Source organism: Cydia amplana, chromosome 20, assembly GCF_948474715.1.
Source record: "Cydia amplana chromosome 20, ilCydAmpl1.1, whole genome shotgun sequence".
NCBI classification, from domain to species: Eukaryota; Metazoa; Arthropoda; class Insecta; order Lepidoptera; family Tortricidae; genus Cydia; species Cydia amplana.
The window spans coordinates 10,572,927-10,588,218 of NC_086088.1; the positions used below are offsets into that span (position 1 = coordinate 10,572,927).

Sequence of the window (15,292 nt, forward strand, 5' to 3'; positions counted from 1 at the left end):
GATCTGATGGGTTTATCTTGTACCCGTTCTGTCTGTCGCTGTGCTTAAAATGTCCCCAAACTTATTTGCCTGAATCTCGTAGGTACTCCGCTAACTTCAGCAATATTGTCGATTTTACAGTACCTTAATAGGTACAGTCGACGTCAAAAATATGTTTACACTTTTGCACCTTATTCCTTTGTTATAAGGCGAAAATCGTAAACATATCTTTAACGATGAAAAAAGTAACCTGCCAAAAACGTAACCTAGTAACAATAGGTAATAGGTCCTTTTTTTTGGGCAATCGTGTAAAAAATAGGTACTTAATAGGTATACCTAAACTACTTATTAAATTTCTATGCCTAAATTCTTTAATGTAGGCCTATTACAATGCACTTATGAGTGTCATAAATTAATAGTTTTAAAGAATAGAGACACAAGGGTCCGATAGACCGGCGCAAGAAACTCGCCGTGGCTTATTTTTCCAAAACAGTACCAAATCTAATCCCCAATATCGAAGGCAATTTTAGCTTCCTGATAACAAACACTCGTCGGTTATCAGTAGGTAGGTTAGGTCAGCTATCACGAGCTTCAAACGTTAGATACGTGATTCAGGCCAATTCGGGTTTTAGTTATTCGATCTGTTTGCAATATGATAAGTACTGATCTGTCAGTGTAAAGAACTTTCGTGCCATTTCTTCAACCTAAAACGAAAATTTTGATATATCAGTAGGCATTATTCTCAGAATAAACTTTAAAGATGTTTTAAGGTCGCTAAACAAATGTTGTTCAGTTTGAGGAGTGCAACCTTCAGTTTAATTTTTTACTGCTACACCCGGTATATACCGGCTACACCATATGGTGTATGCGATTACTATAGTTGGTCAAACCAATATGTCAGTAAATAGGAACAAACAAAACTATACTCATCCTTTTCTTTTGGGTGCTAGTACTAGTGTGACAAAGATAGTATGATACTCTCTGTCTATGTTTGAAATGAGACAGTCCTTTGACATACTATAGCTTACTACATAATACATATTTGTACCCAGTAAAGGTCTGTAATAGTCCATTGTGAACCGTCATGCAATTTATCGCATCCTGGCAAACAATGACTCAGACGCGTCCCGATCAGTGCAGTTCACAATTAGAAATGTTAAATATACAAGTGTCATCCTATTTACCACGTACCTTCGCAAAATTGTAACCATTAATTCGTGATTGTAATTAAATTCTACCTTCTACTGAACTGACCTAAAGTGTCATTCTATAGAACTTGCTAACTATGTACCTAAACAAACCCCCATCGCCTGATGAATTTACTAGTGGCTTTATTGTTTACATAGTTAGCAAGTTGCATAGAATGACACTTTATATACCTATCAAATCAAATCAAAAATCACTTCTTGCCAGGCACTTAAAGACCCACAGACGCTTACTTTACATACTAAAACACATCACACATACAATAATTATAATGTTAATAATTAAATAAGTTGCTGTTAGTTGGCTAGTATATAGGTACTAAAGGCAACTAAACGTACGTACCTATGTATAATATAATGTATTTCACGCTCATGATATAAAATAAAGGATGCTGAACGGATTTGAATCAATTCTGCTGTGTAGTATATTTGCATACTTATTGTTGCATTGTTTTGTATATAGGACGTTTTTTTTTGTTGTCCCCTACACTTTTTTTTCAAATTTGGGATTTTTTATGTTATTTCTACTCAGAATCACGAGCTCTTTCGATCCTAATAGGAGAAAAAAAGTGTCCCAAAATTTCCATACATTTTTCGATCTTTCCATTCCGCGACCGCCATACAAAGTCTATGAAAAATGGTGACGTAATGGAAATAAAAACCTTAGGACACTTTTTTTCTCCTATTAGGATAGAAAGAGCTCGTGATTCTGAGTAGAAATAACATAAAAAATCCCAAATTCGAAAAAAGGTGTAGGGGACAACAAAAAAAAACGCCCATATAATGTACTCGGGTGACTTGGGTGTAATGACACCGTTCGGAGGTCAGTGCTGTGACATAATATTAGTAAACATAGATGATAGCATTGAGTTATTATTACTATAGAGAAGCTATACTAAACAATGAAATTGACGCAATCGCAACCTGTGCTGCGCGACCAAAACTTCGTAAGCGCCGTAAAATTCATGGCACTTACGCGTTTATGTCGCGAGGCTCGCGCTCCGCTTCTATGGTTTGTTGTCAAAACGACAGCAACTCACTGACAGTATTTTGCATACTGATTCTCTGTGCCGGTTCTATACGTTAGTAATAATAGTTCAATGGATGATAGAGACGTGACGTAGGTAGAGTTACACCAAGATAAGTCTGCAATCTACATCGATTTTGATAGCACGCGCAGTGCAACGTGTAAATAACACTTGCACTGCGTATGCTATCAAAATCGATGCAGACTTTTTTTTGGTCTAACTATAAGCGTTTTCGTTAAGTCTCATTAAATTAAATCCGATGTTTAAAATCCCATACAAAATAGACTTTTTTAAAGCAAACGCGTACGTCACGTCACGCTAGCGAATGAAATGTACACTAGGGGTTCTGTAAGATGGTTTGGCAATAAAAGTGCACAAAAAATTACGAGAACATATTTGCAATTTTCTTTGGTACCGTATATTAAAATGGGGTGAGTATGAGTAGGATCCGCGGGGACAGTTGGGTTATGAATGGCGAGAGAAGGGATGAAAGGGGGGTGAGATGGAATTTTAAGGCTACTGCTACAAAAATAATGTATTCTTATTTAAAATGGAGCTATAGTTATACTCATAAAAAAAATCGAGATAACAATCTTCCAAAATCACCTTTGTATAAAATCCCATCTCACCCCATTTACAAGCGACTACGGGGTGAGGTGGGATTTCCTGTTTATTTTATCGTCAAAGTTATGAAATGGAACTACCCAAAATAAAATACAAACGTCCGGAACACTTATTATATACACCATTCAGTTTGAATATGTAAAAATAAAATGTTATCGAGGTTTGAATGTCAGTTTTGCGCCTACTCACCCCATTTTATACATTGCTAGGCAGGCGTTAGGTACAATGTTTGAGGCGTGATACACTAACCTTGTTTCCATTTGTTCCAGAATGCCATCGTGAGTGAGCCATGGACAAGCCGACGTTGCACATGCTGTCCGTCCAAGAGAAGGGCGGACAGACGAAGAAAGCTCCGCAGTACATTGCCGCTGTTGCAGGTGCCTATTGTATATTATGTAGTTTAAAACTTAGCTACACTAAAATAAAAGATGAACTCGTGAAGTAGCTTTTACTAAACTTAAATAACGAAATTATTTATTCTATTTTACTTTAAATAGGTAATTAAACTTTAGTAATAAATAGATTCATTATGATCAATCCGATCATAATGAATTATGACCGATCATCCGATTATGATCCTAAAACCGATTTTGTTATTAAAAATATCTTTTGACTGTTATCCTAACATTTTCTTTAAGTGTAAAGATCCTTTTGTACTTATATAAGATGCATTGGGGTTCTATTTAGATACGTTTTCATTGTTAACGAAATTCAATTTACTGTCTTGGGCGAGACTTGAACTAACGGCCTCTGGATGAGGATGAGGTCTTGGTGGCAGAGCGCTGGAGTATCCAGAGGACGTGTGTTCAAGTCGCACCCAAGACAGTAATTTTTCCACTTTTAAATTCATTTTTGTATTGTACACAAGCACACGCAAGATTATCTTTAGTTATAAGTTCTATCATCTATCTATCTACTTACCTATCCGGTTATCCGGTAGATGCATGGTAGATGGATATATTAACGTAAGACGCGCTAATATTAAACGTAAACAAGTTCTGATATCCACGTTCAATCTCCGATCGGTTTACGAATTCGACGCTAAGATTAGACGCGTAAATGTCACGCGCGTGAGTTGTGGATTCGAAGTGTTAGCTTTAGAATTTGCAGTTAGCTTCCTTAATTTCCTTATTGCATATAAGCCAATTAATTTCATGTAAATAGCTATTGAGCATAAATCGTTAAAAAAAATGGTACGTTTTAGAAAAGCCGCAAGATTTCTTTATATATTTTTTTGCAACCGAGGATGAATCACGTTAGACCGGACCGGAGCTTCCGGCGCTTACTTTTCTATGACAGATGGGGCATTTCATATGAAGCGGACAGGAAAAAAAAAGTGAGGTTCCCGAATTTGTTTATATTTGGTTTAGTTCTTCTTCTAGTAGGTATAAAACCGGACGCCAAATATTTTTTATATATGACGTTTATTTTAAAAATTATGAGCTTTTCAAAAATTACCGTAATTGAAATTCCGATTTTTTTAAACTCGAATATCGAATAATTAAAACATATAACTTATTATTAAACCAAGCGTTTTGTATAGAATTTTTAAAGATCTTTTCAGCGAAGAAATCAATTTTGAAAAATAAATAAAAAATAATGGTTAAAACCGGAAGTAAACTTTTCGTAACCATTTTTCGAAAACTTTGACCAGTTTTTTTTTATTTATTTTTATCTCAAAATATAACCCTAAGTATGTACAAAATACACTAGAAGTTGCAGAATGGGATCTCCATTGGTTAAGACAATAGGTCAATAAATGTACATACATGTCGCCCTGAGTGCGACGTACCGTACTGGTATACAAACATATAGCAGCTGTTTAGCTTATTAGAACATGTATTCAGTAAGACTGCTGGTAAATTCTAATCATAACATAATGAAATAAGAAAGTCAACAATTCTAACCAGTTTTTTTATAATTTTTATTACTTAAGAGCTGAAAGAGACTATCGATGAAGGGAAATCATCGTACAGTGTGATTTTGCAGAAAATTACAGTTTCGTAGTCCAAGATTCTGCCCAATCGTTTCATTGGAATAACGACCAAGCTACACTCCTAACTTCGGTTTATTACTATAGAGATGGCACTGAAATAAAACACGGCAGCATTGTCATGATTTCCGATGACTTAAAACATGACACAGCTACCTATTATGCTTACCAAATATTACTGCACAAGCACCTTTCAGAAAAAGAAATATTTGCATCTAAAATCACATACATAACCGATGGTACCTCACAACATTTTAAAAATAGGTTTAACTTTGTTAATCTTATTCATTACAAGGATGATTTTAATACGAATGCAGAGGCACATATTCACGCAACATCTCGGAGGGAACCTGAAACGTTTGGCGAGGCGTGCAAGTTTGCAGTTACCTCCAAGTAGATCAATAATTTCACCAATGCGATTGTATGACTGGGCAAAATCATCTTTGAAGCAAACGGCAATCTACTATTGCTCTAAAGACGATATTCAACGTCAGAGGATATTTTTGCAGGCCAGGTTTGATTCCGCAGTCACGATTCCAGGAACAAAAAAGTTTTATGCGTTTATTCCAAAAACTGACTGTCTTCTTGTAAAAAGAACGAGCTCTAGCATAGATTCTTATTGTAAAATAATAAAAATTATGAAATAAACTGGTTAGAATTGTTGACTTTCTTATTTCTTATTTCATTATGTTATGATTAGAATTTACCAGCAGTCTTACTGAATACATGTTCTTATAAGCTAAACAGCTGCTATATGTATGTATACCAGTACGGTACGTCGCACTCAGGGCGACATGTATGTACATTTATTGACCTATTGTCTTAACCAATGGAGATCCCATTCTGCAACTTCTAGTGTATTTTGTACATACTTAGGGCTATATTTTGAGATAAAAAAAAATTAAAAAAAACTGGTCAAAGTTTTCGAAAAATGGTTTCGAAAAGTTTACTTCCGGTTTTAACCATTATTTTTTATTTATTTTTCAAAATTGATTTCTTCGCTGAAAAGATCTTTAAAAATTCTATACAAAACGCTTGGTTTAATAATAAGTTATATGTTTTAATTATTCGATATTCGAGTTTAAAAAAATCGGAATTTCAATTACGGTAATTTTTGAAAAGCTCATAATTTTTAAAATAAACGTCATATATAAAAAATATTTGGCGTCCGGTTTTATACCTACCAGAAGAAGAACTAAACCAAATATAAACAAATTCGGGAACCTCACTTTTTTTTTCCTGTCCGCTTCATATGAAATGCCCCAGATGACAGGTGATGACGTGATATGCTTTCCATAGAAAACGAAGCTCCGGAAGCTCCGGCCCGGACACGGCCCGGGCTAACCGGGCTTTATGATCTAAAAAGCGCATTCCGTGATATAACTAATTATTTTGTAATGTAGAAATGGTTTGTAAGAATTTTAGTTCAACTACGCTGCACTGAAATTTCTACAAAATGTACGATGTATTATATTCCTACGATGTGCATGTGATTATTAGTACCCACGTACCTATATTCCTCGATAGATAGTGTAAACAAGCCAATATGAATGATCGCGTAACTATCGTGGGTGAACGTATTCCGATATATTTATAGATTGCCGAACGTCACTGGCGATGTTCGGTCGATTTAACATGTGTGATATATGTTTACGTAAGGTATAGGTACTATCTCGTTACTGTCAATTGCAAAGTAATAATGAATAAGCTCAGTAAATTGTTTGTATCTTTCGTTTTAATCTTTCGCAAAACGTCCCTATTTGTAATAGCCTTAACACATTCACTGCCAGCGCGAGCTACGCGCTACGAGTGTGGTCGGTAGCACGCTTTTTCCCGTTTGTAGCGAAAATCGCCTACAATACAAACAGAAAGTGACCGTGTTAGTCATTATTTTGTAGATCTTACATTAATCTAGGTATGTAGGTAGGTACATAATATAAATCTTTAAAAAACTAGTTTCATCTTCTCCACCTAACAGAGCGGATATTTTGTTACAAAAATGACGTTTTACGAATGGGACTAAAAGAAATCTGGACGATTCTGAGCGGGGCTTGGTTTTACAAGGGGACTCTCCATGATATTTTCTACACCCATTTTTTAATTTTTAACAAGCAAAAACGTCTGCGAACTATGCTATTAAATTAAGCTTAGAATAAACTTAAAAGTGAAAAAATTACTGTCTTGGGTGAGACTTGAACTCACGGCCTCTGGATAATTTTTTCTGGACTAATTTTTCCACTTTTAAATTTATTCTAAGTTTTCTATACCCTTCAACGCCAACTTTCTATTACAGCGGCCATCGGCGCGGTGATCGCCGGCACCATCCTCGCCTGGACCTCCCCAGCGCTACCACAGCTCCAACCCCCCAACCCCAACAGCACCAAGCTCCCCAACACCACCATCATCAATGGCGTCATCTACCCCGTGGTCGTATCAGAGCTGCCGTTCATCTACATCAACAGAACCACCAATCAGACTGTGATGGTCAACTCCTTATTCCAGCCTGCGGATTTGCTGTTGGAAACGGCTCAAAGTAAGTTTACATTTTAGATAAAACTTTTGTTTACGTTTTGTTTCGCCTCACGCTAGTCCGGGCCGGAGGTTCCGGCGCTTCGTTTTCTATGCCATGCACCAAGTGCATCACCGATCAGCCGTCATAGAAAATGACATGACGGACGCATCGGCCTGCGCACGTCCCGGTATAGCGTGAGTCATCCTTTATACTTTCCCGGACATCTCTACCGCTACCCCAACGGTACCAATAAATCTCCACCCAACATGAGTTCATGTGCGTTTGTCATTCTACATAATATTTACGATTAACGATTTTATTTATTATATATTTAATGTTAAATTAATGAAACGAAATGAAATGAAACGATCTTTTACTTTTACTTGAGATGTTTTTGATACTAATGGACTATCCAATCCTAATTTAAGTCCTATCAAAACTTAATACGTCGTTACGGTCGCTTTTCGCAAGCTGCACCAAACAGGCGTGGGGCGCAGGGGACAAGCGAGGCTCCCCTGCGATTCCTTGACTATCTTGCATAGTCTAATAAAACATGGTCTTCTCTTCCCAGAGTGACACAAGCCTACGTCACAATAACATTGCCACTTTATATAGCGCTATTGCATATTATTATATAGCGCTGTCGCATGATGACGTAGTAGGCTTGTGTCAGTCACGTGGTCGGAAGAGAGTACCAGGCGGAGTATATTATTATACCATGGTATCTTGCATGGACTGTAATTGTTGTTCCATAAAATTTACTTGCATGGGAAGTTTTAATAGGACAACAGCTTCCGGCGCTGTTTCTCGATAAGTGAATGTCGCGCGATGGCCTCCTAAGGGCCAGTTGCACCAACCACATTTGACAGACTGATCAACATCACTCGGCCGAGAATTATAAAAAATCCCACACACTAAAATTTAGCGAACGCTTTAAAGGTGATAGGCGTTTAGGTGCAACCGACCCTAAGTATTCAGATGGAAAAGGAAAGCAATTCTGTGTTGCCACTAACACAACAGAATATAGCGTATTCACTGTTGCTTATTCTTACAGTCTCCTGTCACCATCCGAACCAGAATAGAACTAACTACACCAAGACACGCCTCATCTAGTTTCATCCACGCGCCATTCATAACGTCAACTACGCCTATATTTGTTTATACCAACTCTATCTGCAGAACGTGACAAGTCCCTTTGTAGATCGTAGCCACTTGAGTCTATGTTCTTCTAAGATTGTTTTGATTCTTAAGGATAAGAACGTATTAAGTCTGCAAGAAGCTTATACTGACTTCAGTCGTTCCAGGTCTAAGAATGTTTTGGTGTCGTTTGGCGAGCCTCCAGCTTGGTGGGTGTGTCACACCACTCGGTTCATGTTCCTGCTTTTCGACCTCAATAGAATAACGACGCAAATGTGTGATGCTTTTAGAATAACATGTGCTGTTGTGTCATTATAGATTTGGTGATAATGACGCGTTTTACGTCCACTTGTTTTTCTAATGAACTATTTTGTTTTTCGTTTCGTTGACACGATGAACAGGTTCTTGGCAAAACCTTGAATATAGGATTATGTAAAACTGATGTTTAACATTTAGTTAACTGTCACTTACCTATTTGGGGTTGCAGCCATGTTGCAGCAGTGCATAGACACGGTTGACCAATTTGCATCATAGGGATTGTGTGCTCGTTTGCAACCAGCTAAAAAATATTTCCTTTTATGTACGAACCCCTTTATTTTCTGGCGCAGTGTCACACATGCATGTATTAAATGATGCGTACCTATCTCATCAATCAATCATTATCAATGAGTAGATACTCATTGTAAGATTTCGTCGTCCACAATAAGAATTTCTATCTATATCTCTCCAGCTTTTAAGAGATCAACGTCTGTTCAGATACTTGGCATAAACATTCGAAATGTCATTTGGGAACTTGCATACTCGTAGTTGCTCTAATTTAGGGCTTGCAATTCGAATATTCGAATATTCGAATTTGTCGAATATTCGACCTGTTTTGATATTCGAATATTCGGCCGCTCAGGTTTCGAATATTCGAATATTTTTTATTACTATAAAAAAATCTATGTCATCCGCTGTAGTTACAGTTTCTGTGTGTTTTACGGGTATTTACAGTGAATGAGGAAGGGTAGGTACCCAAATACGAAGGAAATAATATTTTTACTGTATTCCTCTCGATAGACTTCGTGAATACAGTGAAACCTAACTCAATTTAAAAGAAAACGAAATCAAAAAGTATGTTATTTTTACGGTGCGTAAGTTTTAAGTTAAAGGGTCATTCTGTTTATTCAGTATAAGCGTACGTTAAGCGAATTTTTGAAGTCTAAACCTTGCCACTTATCGCAATTCTCAAATTTAATCATACCAAACCTGCCGAACTTGGTAATCTAACCATGCATCATCTTGCCTTTAGCTGACGAATAATCCACCCAGTACTCAACTAACTTTTTCCCTTAAATATTCCAATATTATATAATTAGCCGACCATTAGGAATAATAACTTGCCAAAACAAATAAAGTCAATAAAGATTCAAAATACAATGAAATTAAAGGCCTTTTTACAGGCCTCTGAGTGATTACAAGTTAATTTAAATCGGAAAATAATTAGGTACCTACTAAAAAAAAAATATCTTACATTCCAGGTGTGTCCATTCATTCTAAGTGTTTGGATGGTTAAAGTTATATTATTTCACGCAAAGACGCATTTATAATAAGTTTTATCTAGAAATATTAAATATGTACGTCTAATTTTGGCGTTTTACTTGTTTTTAGAAATGTGGGCATCTTATAAATAGTAGGGTGATAAAATCTAGTCAATTAAGTGGATTTCTGCCAAATATCCTTAGTTTTAGCAATATGTAAAAAAAGCTTTTGAATAAAACGATAATAAACCGATTTCTCGTTCCTTTTCTTATTTTTTATAATATTCGAATATTTATTCGAATATTCGAATACGTCGTCAGAAAAAGTCGAATATTCGAATATCTGAAAGTTTCGAATATTTGCAAGCCCTACTCTAATTATAGCAATGGGTGGGTCTGTTTTGAGCGGTGGCGCTTGGCATGTCACGAGGAAGCAGACACGTGCTTTAGTTGCTAATAATCAGCTGATGATTATATTTGATAATGTGGTCATTCACTTGAAGTAGAAGTAGCATGTGGTTTTATTCATACCACACTGATGCTGATCACAAATCAAAATAAATCTGTCACAAGATTTTAAAACAACATTTGAATGACTAATAGCGAATTTTATGACTACACACATCATTTGCTAAAGCCTGACCAAAGTACGTTTAATATTTTCCTGTCGCTTCTCAGAACGATTGTAGAAAGTGTCCGGGCACCGGATGAATCTAAAAACACTTTACAACATTATGCTGTTGTGACCGCGACCCTGACGGTTCCTGTTATCTAATCAGCGCAATGAGAGAGCGTCCGCCCGCATAGGATCGTATGTCAATCACCTGACTTAAAATGTGACCGACAAACTTTAATATAGTCGAATCTAAAAATATATCTAGGTAGGTACCTACTACCGACCGAGTATCTAAGTACCGATATTTCGGGTGCTCCAAAACAATAGAAAAGGTTAATAATCACGGTTCATATCCCGCTCGATATAAGTCTAGTGAAACTAACCGTGAATCATTCATAACTGTTACCTACTACTTTATTTTCTCAATAAAGCAGTTTTTTTAACATCTATGTAATTATGACGTATGAATAACACTTGCACTGCGTGTGCTATCAATTTAAAATCGTTGCAGACTTACCTATAAATCAGTGGGTATAGGTATAAAAACTTGTCAAGTGATAACCCCGTGCCGACACTCACAGCTCGGTCATAAAACTGCGGCGCGCAAAGGAGATTCACGGTTCGTGCGCGGTTATAAGTTTCAATTTTGCTTGCAGGCGGCGATATAGGTGTAATTTTATACCTAAACCTGACTTTTGTGAAGGAGTGAATTTTCTGTACGGTAGTACTATTAGTTATTCTGTGCCATGGTCTAACTCTATCAATGTCTTCACTACATTCTTCAACATTTCTCATTCCAGGTTCCCTAGTATCCTCGATCCTGGCCATCGGCGCAGCCATCTCCGCGTTGCCAGTAGGCGTGCTAGCCGAGAAGGTTGGAAGACGACCCACCATCCTGATACTATCTGTACCGTTCCTGCTCAACTGGCTGCTGACTATCTTCGCTAATGGTGCTGGTATGCTGATCGCTGCTAGGTTCTTCGCTGGTTTGGCCACTGGTAAGAGCTTGTATCTTTTAGGTCTTCCTACCATCCTCGTCCTCTTTGTCCCTAGTACCCCCCATCGTCGCTCTAACGGTGTTAGCCGTTCTTACTGGACTGGCTGTTATTGGCCAATGGCGCTGGTAGGTACGCACTGATCGCTGATCGTGCTGGGTTCTTCGCTGGACTTGAAGAGCAACTGGTTCTTCATATTAGACACTCATCAAGTCATCGTCATAAACATCTTTCAAATCTTATACCAGCCTTTTGCCACGGCTCGGTTTGATATGTCAGGAAAAGTGTGAATATGATTTTCCTAACAGTCTGCAACAATGTATTGTTTAAAGCCTTACACACTTGTCTTCTATAGATATAAGATTACGCTAAAATAACATAGCATACACAAGTTCTGGCTGACGAGTACCGCCATCGAAGCTGTGGTCTGATGGATCATATCCTGCTCCTCATTCTAAAAACAGTAGCAGTAACAGTTTATTAATGACATCAAAGTAATAAACTGCTTCGTTCTGTCTTAAATATGACTAGATAATATAGAATCTGAGATATCCCAGTCTCTTACGCAGATTTATACTTTAGTTAAATCGAGTTAGCTACTTAGCTCAGTTAGCAAGTGGTAGTATATATACAATACTCTTCAAACGTCAGATATAAATTAATATAACTGCGGATTTGCACTTTGTTATTAGAGCCGTTGCTTTGAAGTAGGTACAGCAAGTATTCATAGGTAGTAAAATCATTATTATGAATATGAACTATGCGTTGGCCTCCATTCGTTGGATAAATTTTCATAAATTACTTACTTAGGCATTCTAACGCAAATGTTGATTGTGTTACCTGGTTGGCCGTTTTACTACATTTTCTATCTTATTTTGAGCCTAAAGGTTCCACCTTAAATAAATATGTTACGCCGATTCTTTAGAACTATTAGAATAGTCACCATATAGAGTCATAGTAGTAGAATACCGACATTTTGTTCAATGTTTTGGTAGGAATTAATATTTCTTACCTCAGAAAAATATCCAGAGGTTTGTAATATAATTAATAGTAGTAGGTAGGTGTTTAGAATTCGCGATCAAGTGCTAATCCTATTATACTTTGTTAAGAATGTCATTACCGTCGATGACTCAATTAACTGACCATTCGTGAACCTTCCCCCAAAGAAATACCTAATCCTTCCGATAGTTAGGAGGTATGGTGTTGCCGTTAGTAAATTGCAAATAGGTAGATTAATTTAATCAGTTAGATCGAGTGTAATCGGTTTAAATTTCAATATACGCGGTTCAATATTTAATAGTTTTATTTCATGAGTAACTACCGCGGTAACCGAAGACGATATTAGTTTAATTTAAATTCCCTTCTGCTTTAGCATTTATTAATTTAATAGTAATTATTTCAAACTTTCCAGGTGGCATTTGCGTAGCCGCGCCCATGTACATCGGTGAGATCGCCGAGACGTCCATCAGAGGCGCTCTTGGGGCCTTCTTCCAACTCTTCTTGACCGTTGGAATACTGTTCACCTTCGTCGTCGGCGGCTGGACGCATTGGAGAACTCTCTCCATAATTTCTGCTGTGCTGCCTCCTCTACTCGTGGCTGTGTTTTGGTAAGATTCACTTCTACAACGACCATCGTTCGGTGAGGTTAGACCGCCATCCGAGGCGATCAGGGGCTTTCTTCCAACTGTTATTGACTGTTGGCATCTTGTTTCACCTTCATCTTCGTTGGACGCAATGGAAACCTCTCTCCATTATATCCACTTCGCTGCCTTCTGTATTATTAGTGGTTGTATTTCGGTAAGACTTTTTTTAAGTAGGTATCTTAAGATAGCTGAAGGGATTCTTCTGTTATTCTGAATGATCCTTTGCTGTGTTTTTGTAAGATCTTTTTCTAAAGCTAGCTTTATCCTCATCAACGTCATTACTTTGTGATTAGGTACGTTTTTTCAACTCAAACTGAGTCAGTACGTATTATCCATTCATACAGGAGTAAGGATGATTCACTCATATTCTGATTTGATCTTTGAAAGACACCTAAATCATGAAATCTTTTCCGGTTTCCAGGTGGATGCCAGAAACTCCTCAATACCTGCTGAAGAAGAACAGGCGACGGGATGCAGAGCGCGCGCTGCAGTGGCTGCGAGGACCCAACGCCGATCTGACTGCCGAGCTTGAGGATATGCAGAAAGACGTAAGTTCTATGGCGCGCTATATGGGTTCTTAAAATTTGTGGTAACTTATTTGTCAAACGTCAACTGTTGACTAGAGTCTGTGCGGAAAGAGAAGAGTCGTGGAATGTACGGGAACCCATACATTTCTACGACTCTTCTCTTTCCACACAGACTCTATAAGCCTCATACGAGGCTGTGACCAACAATATCTACTTCAGCTGTCAAATTTGAGACACGATTTTTTCTTTGCCTCTGTATTTCATCTACTATGGATAACTCTTTGGTAGAAATAACATAGAAGCTGCTGGTAGCATAAATAAAAATAACTTTCCTAATAATCAGCGCTATGTTATACTTCGTAGTTCTGAGACGTCACAAAGTTCACCCTGATCAATTTCTCATTCAAATAGCGCAAATCTAACTCGCCATTACCACTCCAGTTTGCTTTTGCTTTGCGTGTTTTCAGAAACTGACCATTTTTTCCTTCCAGGTGGACCAAGCCTCCCGTCAGCGCGCCGGCATGCTCACCATGGTCACCAACCGCACCTCCCGCATGGCGCTCATCTGCTCTCTCGGCCTCATGTTCTTCCAGCAGTTCAGCGGCATCAACGCCGTCATCTTCTACACTAACCAGATCTTCACCGCCGCCGGCTCCAACATCGACCCCGTCATCGCGACCATCATCGTTGGCGTCGTCCAAACTATAGCCACTTACGTCAGCTCATTGCTTATCGAGAAGGCTGGCAGAAGGATCTTGCTCCTCCAAAGCTGCGTTATCATGGGACTTTGCTTGATCATTTTAGGTATCTTCTTCAAGTTACAGCAGGATAAATATGATGTTACTGCTTTTGGATGGATCCCGCTGCTCTGTCTTGTTTTATTCATTGTCTCTTTCTCATTAGGCTTCGGTCCAATTCCTTGGATGATGATGGCCGAATTGTTTGCTGTTGAATTCAGAGGCACCGCTTCTGGTATTGCCGTCATTTTCAACTGGTGTTTGGTGTTTATTGTGACTCTCTGCTTCCCGATTATGATGGAGATCATTGGCATCTACAGTTGTTTCTGGTTCTTCGCAGCTTTCATGGTGATTTGCGTGTTTTTCGTTTTCTTTTTAATTCCGGAGACTAAAGGGAAGACTGTGTCGCAGATTCAAGCTATTTTGGGCGGTAGGAAATAATTTTTAAATATTGCTGGCAGTATTTATAGAGATTTCGTGGTTTAAGAATAAAACGTCGCAATTGAACATTTTATTCTTAAGTCTCGGAGTTTGTTTATAATATAAAAAAGATGTGTTCTTTACAAAACATTTAGAGTATGTAGTGGTCCTGCTGATGAGAATTATAGATTGGTATTAATTTATTTGAATTAGATTTTAGATACCAGACTTGTAGGATGTCGGGCCGCCGATGACGAAAAATACGCGTAAAAGTGTGTATGTACAGTTTATTTTACACAGTATTTACACAGCACATAAAGTTACACAGAATATATACAAACTAGAAGCAATTTACA

The 15,292-nt window shown here is 37.7% G+C and overlaps 1 protein-coding gene across 1 annotated transcript; it reads left to right on the forward strand.

The window, feature by feature from the left end:
- Nucleotides 1-3,082: 3,082 nt before the first annotated feature.
- Nucleotides 3,083-15,012, forward strand: LOC134657648 (facilitated trehalose transporter Tret1-like). The gene is made up of 6 exons (XM_063513209.1): nucleotides 3,083-3,213; nucleotides 7,123-7,362; nucleotides 11,415-11,612; nucleotides 13,021-13,216; nucleotides 13,674-13,800; nucleotides 14,271-15,012. The coding sequence occupies exons 1-6, from the start codon at nucleotides 3,126-3,128 to the stop codon at nucleotides 14,955-14,957; spliced, it is 1,536 nt and encodes a 511-aa protein (XP_063369279.1). The 5' UTR covers nucleotides 3,083-3,125; the 3' UTR covers nucleotides 14,958-15,012.
- Nucleotides 15,013-15,292: the final 280 nt, after the last annotated feature.

Coding starts and splice junctions, on each gene's coding strand:
- LOC134657648 (XM_063513209.1), top strand. CDS start 3,126: ATGGACAAGCCGACGTTGCACATGCTGTCCGTCCAAGAGAAGGGCGGA. Junction 7,363..11,414: donor GCTGTTGGAAACGGCTCAAA/GTAAGTTTACAT, acceptor TTCTCATTCCAG/GTTCCCTAGTATCCTCGATC. Junction 11,613..13,020: donor CTTCGCTGGTTTGGCCACTG/GTAAGAGCTTGT, acceptor CAAACTTTCCAG/GTGGCATTTGCGTAGCCGCG.